Source organism: Phyllostomus discolor, chromosome 4 (assembly GCF_004126475.2).
Source record: "Phyllostomus discolor isolate MPI-MPIP mPhyDis1 chromosome 4, mPhyDis1.pri.v3, whole genome shotgun sequence".
NCBI classification, from domain to species: Eukaryota; Metazoa; Chordata; class Mammalia; order Chiroptera; family Phyllostomidae; genus Phyllostomus; species Phyllostomus discolor.
In genome coordinates, this window is record NC_040906.2 from 99,361,804 (window position 1) to 99,376,866 (window position 15,063).

The following is a 15,063-nucleotide window of genomic DNA, read 5'->3' on the forward strand; positions in this document are numbered from 1 at the left end:
TGGCTCTGTGTCCATGGAACTGTGACTCCCGGTTTCCCCCTCCCTGCCTCTGGTAACCACTGTTCCACTTCCCGTCTCTGTGCATTGGTTAGTCTGTGTCCCTCATGGAGGTGGAATCATGTAATATTTTTATTTTGTGGCTGGCTTATTTCACTTAGTATGATTTCTTCAGGGTTCATCCATGTTGTAGCACATGCCAGAATTTTATTTCTTTTTAAGGTTGAATAATATTCCATAGTTTGTATATTCCACATTCAGTGTACCCATTCATTCATTTACTGGCATTTATTTGGGTTCTTCGTACCTTTTGGTTATTGTGAACACTGCTGCTATGAAAATGGGTGTACACATATCTGTTCAAGTCCCTGCTTTCAAGTTTTTGCATATATACTCACAAGCGCTACATCATATGGTAATTCTATATTTAATTTCTTGAGGAACTGCCATGCTGTTTTCTATAGTAGCTACTCAGTTTACACTCCTCCTGACAATGCACAAGGATTACAGCGTCCCTATACCCTCAACAACGCTTGTGGTTTTCTTTTTCTTTTTTAACAGTAGCTACCTAAAGCATGTGAAGTAGTATCTCGTGATTTCAATTTGCATTTCCTAATGACTATTGATAGAGCATCTTTCTGTGTGCTTATTGGCCATTGCCATAACTTCTTTGGAAAAAAATATTAATTCAAAAAGTTTGCCCATGTTTTAATACAGTTGATTGTTTTGTTGTTGTTGAGTTAGAAGTTTTAAAATATATTCTGGGTATTAATTTCTCAGCAAATACATGATTTGCAAATATTTCTCCCATTCTATGGGTTGCTTTTTCTCTCTTTTGATGGTGTCCTTGGATGCACAAAGCTTTTACATTTTGATGAAGTATAATTTATCTATTTTATTTTCTGCTGCCTGCACTTTTAGTGTTATAGCTAAAAAATCAGCATCAAGTCTAACATTATAAAGTTTCTGTCCCAGTGTTTTCTTCTAAGAGTTTTGTAGTTTTATTTCTTATGTATAGGTCCTTGTTACATTTGAGTTAATTTTTGTATATGCTTTAAGGATTGGGGTCTAATTTCTTTCTTTTGCACATGGGTGTTCAGTTTTTCCCACACCATTTGTTGAAAAAACTGCCTTTTCCCCTATTACATGGCCTTGGCACTCTTGCTGGAAATTATTTGACCATATAGCTGAGGGTTGGTTTGTGGGTTCTGTAGTCTATATGCTCATTTATGCCAGTACCATGCTATTTTGATTACTCTAATGTCAGTCTATTCTTGAGGGAAACATCAGACAAATCCCAATAGATACAGTCACAAGAGGCTACATATTAAATACATTATTCCATTCATGTAAAATGTCCAGAGCAGGAAAATCTATAGAGACAGAGAATTCGTGGTTGCTTAGGGCTGGAATGGGGGAGGAAAATGTGGGGGTAAAAAAGTGAGAGCTAAAGGTTATAAGATTTCTTTTTGAGATGACAAAAATGTTCTAAAGTTGACTGTGGTGATAGTTGCACATATCTGTGAATATACCAAACACATACTGAAATACACTAAAAATTTCAAAGGAGTGAATTTCATGGTCCATGAATTATATCTTGAGAAATCTATTTTTAAAAACAGGCATCCGATAAAATACCTGGCCAGGACTCCTTGAAACTGTCAATCGGGTTATTATAAACAAGAAAACTCAGCCCCAGCCTGTGTGGCTAAGTTGGTTAGAGCTTCGTCCCATGAAGCAGGTCACAGGTTCGATTCCCAGTAGGGGCACATACTAGAGTCAATAGATCAATATTTCTCTCTCTCCTTCCCTTCCCCTCTCAATCAGCATGTCCAGGATAAAAAGAAAACAACAAGAAAAGTCTGAGAGATTGTCACAGTCCAGAGGAACCTAAAGCAACATGACAACTAAATGTAATAAGATCTTGGAATTGAAAAAGGACATTAAGAAAAAAAATACTAAGGAAATCTAAATAAAATATGGATGTTATGAATCAATATACATCTATTAATTGTAACCAATATACCATAGTAGTGTAAGGTGTTAGTATTAGGAAAAACTGGGCTCAAAGAGAGGGGCATATGGGAACTTTGTACTATCTGGTCAAAGTTTCTGTAAATCTAAAACTCTTCTAAAAAATAAAGTCTAGCCCTGGCTGGCGTAGCTCAGTGGATTGAGCGCGGGCTGTGAACCAAAGTGTCGCAGGTTCAATTCCCAGTCAGGGTACATGCCTGGGTTGTAGGCCACGGCCCCCAGCAACCACACATTGATGTTTCTCTTTCTCTCTCTCTTTCTTCCTCCCTTCCCTCTCTAAAAATAAATAAATAAAATGTTTAAAAATGTTTAAAAATAAAAATTAAAAATTAAAAAAATAAAGTCTATTAATTTGTTAATGTGTTAATTAAAAAGGAAAAAATCCTACAAACCAAGAATGGCTTTCAAATTTGCAGATTATCTCTGATTTTTAAATGACTTCTCCTCAATCATTAAGAAACATCATAGAAGTGACACAAAATGATTCTCCAAAGAAAGAGCATGGAAAAGATGCACAATTACCTAAGAACTTTGAGATTTACCAAGAAGGGGAAAGGGATTAAAACATTTGGAAACTAGATATTCTAAAGACTGAAGAAATACATTTAAGTAATTGTAAGTACCATGAAAATATATTTAAATATCAGCCAAAGGAAAAGATTGATAAGTTTTTGTTAATAGTAAGAACTTTTGTTCATCAAAGTCTCCACAGAAAGAGTGAAAGAACAAGAACCAGAAAAATATCGTTACGTATAATCAATCAGATTTGATTTAAGAATATATAAAGAATTCTGACAAGTCAGTAAGAACAACACAACTCAATACATAAATGAATAAGAAACACAATAGGAATTTTATAGAGGAGGGAACAAATATGGCTGATAAACAAGGATTCTTCTACAGTGTTCATGGAATTGTTCATTAGAGGCTGTCGGTACAACCCCAATGGAGAACAATTTACACTCTCCCTCAAAGCTAAAAACACTTGTATTCTCCACAGAAGAGAAACTCTTGCACATGTGCAGAAAGAAATATGTACACGAATATTCATAGCAGTTATGTTCGTAGCAACACAACTTAAAAACTATTTAAATGTCCATAAGCAGGACAATAAACTAATAAAATGTGGCTTAGCCACACAATGGAGTAGTTGCATAGCAGTGAAGAAGAATGTGCTACAGCTATATTCAACAACGTGGATAAGCTTGGAAACATAATTTTGTCTTTTAAAAAAGGAAGCCCTAGAGGACCACAAAAAGTATAATACTCTTTTATGGTGCCTCAAAACCAAACCAAGCAAAATTAAATACTATATTGTTTAAGCACAAATAAGCACTTGGGATAATAAATTATATTTTAAAAAAGTAATGGAATCATGATGAGATATCATCAAAACAGCTAAAATAGAGAACAAGAGCGTGTCAGGTGGGGCTGTGGAGATGATTGTGCCCAGCTTGGCGGGGTGGGGGGGGCAGGGCTGTAAAATGGAGCAGCAGCTTTGGAAAACTGGCCTCTTCTGAAAAAGTCAGGGACATCTATGACCCAGTTCCACTCCTACGTATTTATCTGAGAGAAATGAAAATATAGTTGCACATAAAAACTTACACAAGAATGAATACTCCTAGCAATTTGACTCATAACAGATGAAAACTGGAAATAGCTCAAATGTCCCTCAATGATGATATATCCGTAATAGAATACTCCTTAGGTACAAAAGGAGCAAATTATTCATGCAGCAATAAGATGCATAAATATCACAGACTTTATGCTAAATGAAAGAAGACAGCAGGCACAAAAACTGTGTGATTCAAAATCAGATCAGTGTTTGTTTGAGGGGTAAGGATTGATTTAATTAATCAGAAACAGAATTTTCTGAGGTGTCGGTTAATGTTTTATCTTGATAAGGTCTGGGTTACATGGATGCGTTTGCCAAAACTAATCAATTGTAAAATCAAGATCTATGCATTTTACTATATATAATCATACCCTGATAAAAACAATCTTGGGAAAAATTCAGAACCACATTTCCTATTGTATTTCCTAGTGAGCAGTAAATAGAAATTTACTTCTTTAACATACTTTCCAAAATTTTATTTACTTACTTTTACAGAGAGAGGAAGGGAAGAAGAAAGAGAGGGAGAAAAACATCAGTCCGTTGCCCTGATTGGAAATCAAACCAATGCCTTTTAGGTTTGTGGGATGAAGCCCAGCCCACTGAGTCACACCAGTCAGGGGTTTTAACATATTTTTTTAAAACACTGTCAATGTGCTTTATCTGCTAAAATTCCACCTGTTCTGTAACTAAAAAAATTTTTATTTAAGATGTTTGGCCTTGTACCTTTAAGTCATTGTGGACACCAAGTGGGAGGAAAAGCCATCAGATAGTAAAAGGTAAGCAGAATATTTAACATAGTGGTAACCTGTGTGGGGAGGGGAAAAACAAAGAAGAGGAGGGAGGAATATACAAGCAGATGTAAGTTGTGGTATGGTTTGCTTTGTTTTGCTTTATAAACCCACAAACCTCCCATTTATAGTTTTTACATTTTTAAAATTAATATACATTGTATAAAGTTAAGATATATAGCATAAAATTCACACCTGAAACTAATATAAAATAATATTTAATGTCAACTTTAATTTAAAAAATTACTCCTTTAAAGTATACAGTTCAGTGGTTTTTAATATATTCACAAAACTGCAACTATCTCTGCTCTTCCAAGACAATTTAGCCACCCGAAGGGAAAGTCTAGACATAGAGGCAGTCACTTCCCATTTTCTTTCAGCCCTAGGTATTGATCATCTACTTTTGTGTCTCCGTAGGTCTGCCTATTCCAGACACTTAATGTAAAGAAATTCATATACTAACTAGGTGGTCTTCTGTGACTGGTACTTCCATTTGGCACGATGTCTTCAAGGCTCATCATGGTGTAGTCCGTAGCAGTACTTCATTCCTTTTAAGGCTGCATCATAATATTCCATCGTATGTATACACCTCAGGTTGTTTATCCATCCAGTGATGGACATTAGGGTTGTTTCCACTTTTGGCTATTATAAACAATACTGCTATAAATGTTTTTAACGACTTTTAGTCTGGACATTTGTTTTCATTACCCTTGCATATATACCAGGAGAGGACATGTTGAGTCATATGGTCACTCTACCATTTAACTTGAGAAAATCCCAGACTGTTTTCCAAACCGGCTACACCATTATTCATTTCCACCAGCAGCATGTGAGTCTTTCAGTTTCTCCACATTATCTCTAATGCTTATTATTGTCTGTTTACTTTTATATAGCCATTGTAGTTGAAGTAGTATTATGTTATATTTTAATTGTTGGATTGAGTGGTCACTTCATGTGTATTTGCTACAGTATTTTGCTTTTAACCAACATAAGTTACATACTTTTGTGAATATTATATAATAGATTTTAAAAAGAACAATAGGGTTATAATTAGACTAAAAATGAGAAGAGAGTGAGAGAGAGGGAGAGAGAGAAAGAGAAAGGGAGAACACTACCTTCTGAAATAATAAAAAGATTGAAAAAAGAGTTTATTTCATTTTCTGCATTATATTGGGGACAGATAATCTAGTGATGTTGATGAAACAGAAAATAAAGGATGGAAAATATGAGCACAAGAAGAAAAGAAGGAAATATAGTTTAAAAAAGAAACAGTCTTTAATAACCTGATATAAATTAAAATAAAATATGCAAACATTTTAATAACTATGTATATTTCGTTTTATAATTTAACTAATTATATGGAATCTGACTCAAAATAAGACAGATGTTCCTTTATTTGAGATGATCCAAGTTCAGTCTTGCCTTCTTCCATCCGAAGTTCATTTTGTGCAGAGCTTCTTCAACAGAATTACAGCCAACAAACCTTTATTTGCTCCCCCACCCCAAGATACGCTTTCCCAAGAATCCATTCTCAATCCAGCATCTCTTCAGCTGCCACCCTGCATTCCCTGTTTACTAAACTGACAGGTGGCTCCTTGTTGTCCCCACTGCCGGGGCTTCACACTCTCCCGGGACCTGGAATCCTCTTCTCCAGATCTCAAGGCTGGATCCGCCTTCACTGCTCAAAAGGTGGCCTGAAGACTGCCTTCCTCACACCCCTACCTGAAAGAGCCCCTCTAGACTCACACACCTGTGATTTTTCACATAGAAAAAATAGGTTTAACTTGTCTATAATCAAATCCATGCAGATGAAGAATATAGGAGGTAATAGTTTTTAGCTGTCCAATTACCAATGATAAAACAGGCTAAGTGGGGTCAGAAGAACAATTTTGTAACTGTTCATGTAAACTACTACAACATTCCTGGAAAGTAATTTAGCAACATGCTTTAAAATCTTAAAGAATGCACTCTCTTGATCCAGTAATTTCAATTCTAAGAATCTATCAGAAAGAACTTATCAGAAGTTAGGCAAGCATTTGTAAATATGCATGTTTATAATTTGTAATAATAAAAATTAAATAAACATATATTAAAATGAGAGCAATATTTTAAACTTTATGGCCCATTCATATTATGGGAACTTAAAAGCCCATGGAAAATCATACTTTCAAAGGGTTTTTAATAACATGAGAATATACTCATAAAGTAGAATATACAGGCATGCATATATTATATACTACATGTATAACATAAAAACAAGAAAACGTGATTAATCCAAAATTGGTTCTCTAAATTAGGGCATCTTAGATTCACCTAGAGAATTTATTAAAATCACAGATGTCCTGGTCCTGCCGGGATCTGCTGAATCAGAACCTCAGGTTAGCTGTGAGGCGAGGGTTTGGACAATCGAAACGATGCTCTTTTCACCACCTATCAGTGTGTCCTTATTTTACCTCTGCATTTGTCTCCCCTGCTGGAAGGCAAGCTTCAACTAGCGTGTGTAGGTTTTCACACGGAGAGGGGAAGGAAGGCTGGGTAGGGTGGGCCCCCGCGCGGCCTCGGAAGGGTCCAGGAGGCCGGTCTGCAGACCGCAAGGCGGCGGGCAGAGCTCAGGCGCAGAGGATGCCCTTCACAGGAGCTCTGGGCACTGCGCGGTGTAACCCCCCGTCTCCCCTGAGGCCTCTTCCTGCAACAGTAATTTCTCTGCTGAAGGTTTACGACGGGGCTGTTGAGGATGCGCGCGAAGGAAAGCCGGGCGCTGCCTTAAGGAGGTAGGGGCGGGGGGTGACGGGCTGCGGCGCGGCGGCCGCTGTCCCAGGTACTCACCCGGGGGCGCGTAGTTTCCGCGGTAAATCTCATAGGCTTTCCTGTGGGCGTCAGCGAGGGTCTGGAGCCGCGACGACCCTGACTCCTGCTCGGGGAGCTCCGCGCCCGCCGCCTCCAAGTCACTGAACGTGAACCAGATTTCGACTAAGTCCCCGAAGGCGCGGAAGGCGAAGGCGGCGTAGTCTGCAAAGAGCGCGGCCCAGGCTCGGGTTCCGCGGGCGGCGCCGGCGGGGGGCGCCCGGCCGTGCAGGGCCACCAGGGGCTGCAGCCGCGCCGCCCGCACGGCCTCGAGCAGCCGCCGGTAGCAGCGCACTGCCTCCTCGTCTGGGCGCTGGGGGCTCGCTGCCGGCAGAAGTTGTGCCCAAGACAGAAATACTTTATAGTGGGTGACCCCACGGGCGTGGATGCTGCTGAAGTACTCGGGCAGCCCAGCGGGCAGCGGCTGGCGACACACGCGCGCGTCTTCGTCCCCTGCTGCAGGGTCGGAGCCCGGGTCTCCCGGGGGACCGCTCAGGTTGCGCAGCAAGTCACTGGTTAGAGGGCCAGCAGCTAGAATGACATTTCTGTCAAGTGTCCAGTCTAACCCCCAACATGAAAAACTTAGAAGAACAGTAAAGACTAAATTCCAAGTCAGCTCCATTTTCGAGGACCTGTTGGGAGGAATTGAGAATCCTTACTTTATAACTGCAGCTGAGGTTGTAAAATATTACGTGCTTATTAACCCTTAATATTTAACCGGGTTAGCAATGCTAACGAAATCAGTGCATGGTTCATCAATGTGATATCAAAAAATGTAAAGACCAGAAGATATAGCAAAACCTCAAATGTCTCACACAGTTTAAGCAGAGGAACCTGGAAAATGTCCAAAGGAAAAAGTTCTCCACATCTTTGTCTTACAAATTATTTAAAAATTTGCTCACAGAACAGAACAAAAACGAATCCCTTGTGAAATATTTTTCCCCTTTAAAAATATGTAGGTAAATGATGAACACATTCTGTAAAAGAGTCAAACAATGTAGGAACCCTGAAAAGTCTCCTTCCCTCAGTCCTCTCCCTTCCCTAGCTTAGCACTCTCTGTTCTGGTTTTCTTTCTCTGTGCGGCTGCGCAGTAACTCAGGAGTTGGGATGCCTGGGATTAAATCTCGTCCAAATACAGTTACTCAGTTTCGCTGTGCCTGTTGCTTCATCTGTAGAATGGAAATAGAGAGGTGGTGAGAATTAAACAAGGTCGTTCTTTAGCTTGTTTAGAGCAATGCAACTCAGTGATAGCCATTATTGCACGTGTGCAATGCAAACATATGTAGGTGTATAATGCTTTACATGTGGAATACAATTTAACATACGTGAAATTATGATTTTGGTATAGCTTCTCAGCTTTCTTTTTTTCACTTAATAGCTGTTGGAGCCTTGTCTACACCAGAATATATAGACCCACCTCTTTTTTATTATATTTTATTGATTATGCTATTACAGTTGTCCTAATTATTCTGCCTTTACCCCCCTCCTCTCAGAACCTCCCACTCCTGCAAGCAGGCCCTGCACCTCCCTCCTTCACATCCAGGGCAGACCCGCCTCTTTTTAACAATGCACAACATTCATCCCACAGTGAAAAAGTACCCTAATTTAACCTCTGGCATATTGAACACTGGTTTTATTTCCACTTTAATTAATTGTAAATAAATATCTAAAGCAATGGTTTGTTGCTTTTTGTGTTATATCTCACATCTGAGTGAAATCAAGCAGTTCTTGTCTTTTCCTTCTGACTGACTTCACTTAGCATAGTACTCTGAAGAGCCACCCATATGGTCACAAATGACAATGTTTCATTTTTTTAATGACTGAGTAATATCCCATTGAATATATGTACCATATCTGTATTCAGTTGTCCATTGAAGGACACAAGTTGTTTCCATGTCTTGGCTATTATGACTGCAATACATGTAGGAGTACAGTCCCAACCAGTGTGGCTCGGTTGGCCATTGTCCTGCAAAGCAACAGTTGCAGTTGGATTCCCAGTCAGGGAACATGCCTGGCTTGCAGGCTTAGTCCCTGGTCAAGAGGCAATTGATTGAAGTTTCTCTCTCACATTGATATTTCTTCTCCCTTCCTTCCCTTCTCTCTAAAAAATAAATAAATAAAATTAAAAAAATAAGCACAGGAATACATATATCTTTATGAAAAGGTGTTTTCAAAACTTTCAGGTTGGTACCCAGAAGAGGGATTGCTGTGTCATATGGTAGTTCTAGACTTAATTTTTTGAGGAAACTCCATACCATTTTTCATACTGGCTGCTCCAAGTTACATCCCCACCAGCAACGTGTAAGGGTTCCCTTTCCTCCACATCCTCTCCAACCCTTGTTATATCTTGTCTTACTGAGAATGGTCATTCTAATAGGTGTTAGGAGGCATTTCATTGTGGTTTTGATTTGCATTTCCATTATAACTGGTAATGTTGGGCATCTTTTTATATACCTGTTGGCCTTTTTATCATTATTTTAGAGTATTCTCATTCTACCTGTAAAAAACCAGGATGCTGTGTTTTGCTGGCAGCAGCCTCATATGCCTCATGTTTACTGTGCTTCTTGATAGCATCATTTTCCTTTGTGCTTCACTTAATGTCATGTCGTTTTGTTCGTCATGGCCCCAAAGCATACAAAATGCACAGCTTATGATGCCGTATTGAGTGATTGACATGGAAACAAAGTGAAAAGTGATAAAGGACTGCAAAGGTGGGAAATCAGTGATGGCTACTGCTGACCAGTGAGGCACGTCCCATCCAACACAGGTACAGTCTTGAAGAGCAAAACCAAAGTGACACAACCTGTTAAAGGGTCTTCCTCACTGAGGAAAAGGAGACTAATAAATATTTTAGAAAATATTAACAAATATTTTCCCCATCACACATGAAGACATTTCTAATGACCTGAATTAAAGACAAGATACAGAAATGAATCCCTCTCAGCACCATGATGATCACAGCCAAAGCAAAGAGTTTGTTTGCAGTGTTGAAAGAAAAGGCTGAACCTAATAACCATGATGTTGAATTTACTGCTAGATATTACCAAATGATTTGAGATGCATTACTCATTACATGGTGTGAATGTGAGTAGGAAGTTTGCAAGTGCAGATGTGAACGCAGCTGAAAAATTTTTGGAAACACAAAATAAGCTGATTGTGGAGGAAAATTACTTGCCAGAGCAGATATTCAATTTGGATGAAAGCTCCCTAATCCCCAAACAAATAACAGTATTTTTTTGGACTATAAGACGCACCCCTCAAATTCAGGAGGAAAAGTGGGGGTGTGTCTTACAGTCCAAATGTAGCTTTACATTTACATTGGTGAAATATTGTTACTTATGTTATTTTTTAAATATATTTTATTGATTATGCTATTACAGTTGTCCCATTTTCCCTCCTTCACTCCCCTCCACCCTGTATACCCTCTCCCACCCATGTCCCCCCCTTTAGTCATGTCCATGTGTCATACTTATAAGTTCTTTAGCTTCTAGATTTCCCATACTATTCTTACCCTTTCCCTGTCTATTTTCAACCTACAATCTATGCTACTTATTCTCTGTACCTTTCCCTCCTCTCTCCTCCTCCCACTCCCCTGTTGCTAACCCTCCATGTGATCTCCATTTCTGTGGTTCTGTTCCTGTTCTAGTTGTTTGCTTAGTTTCTTTTGGTTTTGCTTTAGGTGTGATTGTTAATAATTGTGAGCTTGCTGTCCTTTTACTATACATGTTTTTTCTTTATCTTCTTTTCTTAGATAAGTCCCTTTAACATTTCATAAAATAAGGGCTTGGTGATGATGAACTCCTTTAACTTGACCTTATCTGAGAAGGGCTTTATTTGCCCTTCCATTCTAAATGAAAGCTTTGCTGGATAGAGCAATCTGGGATATAGGTCCTTGTCTTTCATGACTTGGAATATTTCTTTCTAGCCCCTTCTTGCCTGTAAGGTCTCTTTTGAGAAATCAGCTGATAGTCTGATGGGAACTCCTTTGTAGGTTACTGTCCCCTTATCTCTTGCTGCTTCTAGGATTCTCTCCTTCATTTTTACCTTGGCTAATGTAATTATGATGTGCCTTGGTGTATTTCTTCTTGAGTCTAACTTCTTTGGGGCTCTCTGAGCTTCCTGGATTTCCTGGAAGTCTATTTCCTTTGCCAGACTGGGGAAGTTCTCCTTTATTATTTGTTCAAATACGTGCTCAATCTGTTGCTTTTCCTCTTCCCCTACTGGTACCCCTATAATTCAGACATTGGAACGTTTAAAGATGATGTCCTGGAGGTTCCTAAGACTCTCCTCATTTTTTTGAATTCTTATTTCTTCATTCTTTCCTGTTTTTTTTTTTTCTTTCTTCCTTCTGGTCCACTCTATTGTTTTGAGTCCCAGTTTCCTTCCCATCACTATTGGTTCTCTGTGCATCTTCCCTCATCTCTTTTATGGTAACCTGCATTTTTTTTCACGTAATCTGCACCCAAAATCAACCAATTCTGTGAGCTTCTTGATGACCAGTGTTTTGAACTGTGCATCTGATAGATTGGCAATCTCTTAGTCGCTCAAAAGGATGAGCCCTGGGGCATTGATCTGTTTTTCTGTTTGAGACATGTCTGTCTGTCTGTCTGTATGTCTCTCTTTTTTTGGCTTTGGTCGCTCCTGTTACGGTGAGGGGCAGAGCCTTAGGTGTTCACCAGGGCTGGGCAGCTCAGTTGCTAGATTGTGACGTTGTATGTGGGGGTGGGGGTGGGGGCAGGAGGGAACAATGGCAGTAGCTCTGTTCTCCTGGGATCTCAGTCCCTTCTCTGGGATCCTGGGTTGCGCACTCTGCCCTGGTTCACAATCGCCACCTCACTGGGTCTGCCAGTTGCCACTTGTGTACTCAGGGTCCACCTGCTGCCATCTTGCACACCCTGGATGGCTTACGCACTCCCGGTTGCCTTATGCACCCAGTTGTCCCTGTTCTCTACACGCCGGGACCCGCGCCTGGCTGCTCGTCTCCGCCCCTCCTACCAGTCTGGATGAACAGGTCTACTTCAACCTCTTGGCTGTCCAACTTCCATTTAGATAAATTCTCTGTCAGTTCTGGGTGTTATTCTGCCTCTAAATTGTTGTTGTTCTAATCTTGGTTGTGCATGGAGGTATGGTGTATCCACCTATGCCTCCATCTTGCTGGAAGTCTGGTTACTTATGTTATTAAATATTTTACCACATTTTTTGCTTCAAAATTTTTTTTCCTATTTTTCTCCTCTAAAACCTAGGTGTGTCTTATGGTCCGAAAATATGGTACCTGAAACAACTTTCATCTATTTGGAGGCTGCCTCAATACCAGGTTTCCAGGCTTTTAAGGACGGGATACCAGTCTTGCCTGAGGGCAATGTTGCAGGCTGGAAAGTGAAACCCTTTGCGACCTGGCACTGTGAGAACCCCAGGGCCTTTAAGCAAAGCAATAAGCACACACGGCCAGTGTAGTACATGAGCAATAAGAAATCATGGATGATCCAGATCCTCTTGTGAGATGCCTTCCTAAATTGCTACACCAGAAAAATGGAGAAGCAGTGTGTTTGGAGGATAAGATATCTTTCAATATTTTACTTATTGTTGATAATCCTCCCAGACATTTTCTTTTTATTGGTGATCTGCACCCCAATGTCAAAGTGGTGTTTCTCTCTCCAAACATCACATCTTTCATCCAATCAATGGGTCAAGGTGTTACAGAAGCTTTTAAGGACCACTGCCTGAGGTGACCTTTGCTTCGGCTCTTGCTGCAATGGAAGAAGACACCAAGAAAACACTGATGCAGTTCTGGAATGATTACATTGATGGCTGCATTAAGAATCCTTACTTGGGCTTGGGTGATGTTACCAAGGAGTATATGAATGACATCTGGAAGAAGACACTCAAGAGGTTTGTCCATGACTTCAAGGGATGTGCCAAGATGAGGAGATTGCGAAAATCAAGGCTGTGGCTGAGATGAAAAACAAGTGTAACCTGGGTGTGGATGAGAATGACACTGAGGAGCTCCTAGAGGAGGTTCCTGAGGAAATGACTAATGAGTTGTTGGAACTGGAACAGGTATGCATAGCTGAAGAAGAGACAAGAGAAAAGGAAACTGCAGAAGAAAAGAACCCCCCAGAAAATTCATAGTGAAGTATTTAGCAGCTTTTTCAGACCTCAACAGCTTGTCAAAAATTTGAAAACGTGGACTCCAAAACTGAAAGTTTTCATTACTAGAGAGTTGATGATACATTATCCACTTAAAGCAAATCTATTATTAAAAGATAGAGGGGTAGGGAGGGAGGGAGAGAGGGAGAGAGAGAGGGAGAGAGGGAGGGAGGGATGGAGGGAGGGAGGGAGAGCGAGCTCTGGCTGATGTAGCTGGGTGGGTTGAATGCCAGCCTGTGAACCAAAGGGTTGCTGGTTTGATTTCTAGTCAGGGCACATGCCTGGGTTGCAGGCTAGGTCCCCAGTAGGGGGCATGCAAGAGACAACTACACATTAGTGTTTCGGTCTTTCTCCTTTCTTTCCCTTCTCTCAATCAATCAATCAATCAATCAATCAACAAATAATCTTTTTAAAAAGAGAGATAGACCAAGCAAATAACCATGGACGTATTTGTGAAAAGTGACACCTCCCCAAGAAGAACCTCAGATCCTTTGGGAGGTGTTCCAGAAGAAAGAATTGTTTTCATGGGAGTGGACAGCTCCATGCCTGTTTTTGCCCCCGGAGACCTTCCAGTGGGACAACATGTGGAGGTAAAGACAGTGGTATAGATGATCTGGTGATCCTGCCCCTGTGTAGTCCTAGGCTAATACGTGTTTGTGTTCTAGTTTTTAACAAAAATTTTAAATTAAAATTTTCCACTTAAATTAGAAATTAAGTGGAAAAAGCTTATGGAATAAGAATATAAAAAAGAAAACATTATTGTATAGTTGTAAAATGTGTTTGTTTTAAGCTATTCTTATAAAAGTTGAGAAGTTTTTTTTAAAATTTTAATTGTTGTTCAAGTAGTTTTCTGCCTTTTACCCCCATCCCAGCCCAGCCCCTCAGTCCTCCCCAAAAGTTTTTAAAAATTAAGTTTATAAAAGTAAAAGTTACAGTAAGCTAAGGTGAACTTATTATTGGAAAAACATTTGAAAATAAATTTAGTGTAGCCCAAAGGTACAATGTTGATAAAGCCTACAGTAGTGTGCAGTAGTGCCCTGGGCCTTCGTATCCACTCACCACTCCCTCACTGACTTAGAGCACCTTCCAGTCCTGCAGGCTCCCCTTATGGTGAACGCCCTGTACAGCTGTGCCATTTTTTGGTCCTATATAGTGTATTTTTACCATATCTTTTCTATGTTTAGATACAAAATACTTGCCATGGTATTACAATCGCCTACCATATTCACTACAGTACCATGCTTTACAGGTTTGTAGCCTAGGAGCAATAGGCTAGACCACATAGCCTAGGTGTGTAGTACGCTAGACCATCTGGTTGGTATTACTCTGTGATGTTTGTGCAACAACAAAATTGTCTAACAATGCATTTCTCAAAGCATATCCCTGTCAATAAACGATGCAGGACTGTATAGCCTTTATTATGTTGAGGTACTTTCCTTCTATACACACATTCTTGAGAGTATTTTTTTTTATCATAAATGGCTATTGAATTTTGTCAAATGCTTTTTTCTGCATCTATTGAAATGATCATATGATTTTTACCCTTCATTTTTTTCAATTACAGTTTATATCCAATATTATTTTGTATTAGTTTCAGGTATACAGCATAGTGGTTAGATAATCATATACTTTACGTAA

General features: G+C 39.6%; 1 protein-coding gene across 1 annotated transcript in view; it reads right to left on the bottom strand.

Annotated features, from left to right (window-relative positions):
- Nucleotides 1-8,154, bottom strand: part of LCT (lactase) — a 54,818-nt gene extending 46,664 nt beyond the window's left edge. Inside the window, exon 1 of the mRNA XM_028510304.2 lies at nt 7,261-8,154. Coding sequence (XP_028366105.1) covers nt 7,261-7,900 — 640 coding nt within the window. The 5' untranslated portion in view covers nt 7,901-8,154. The remainder of the gene's footprint in view (nt 1-7,260) is intronic.
- Nucleotides 8,155-15,063: the final 6,909 nt, after the last annotated feature.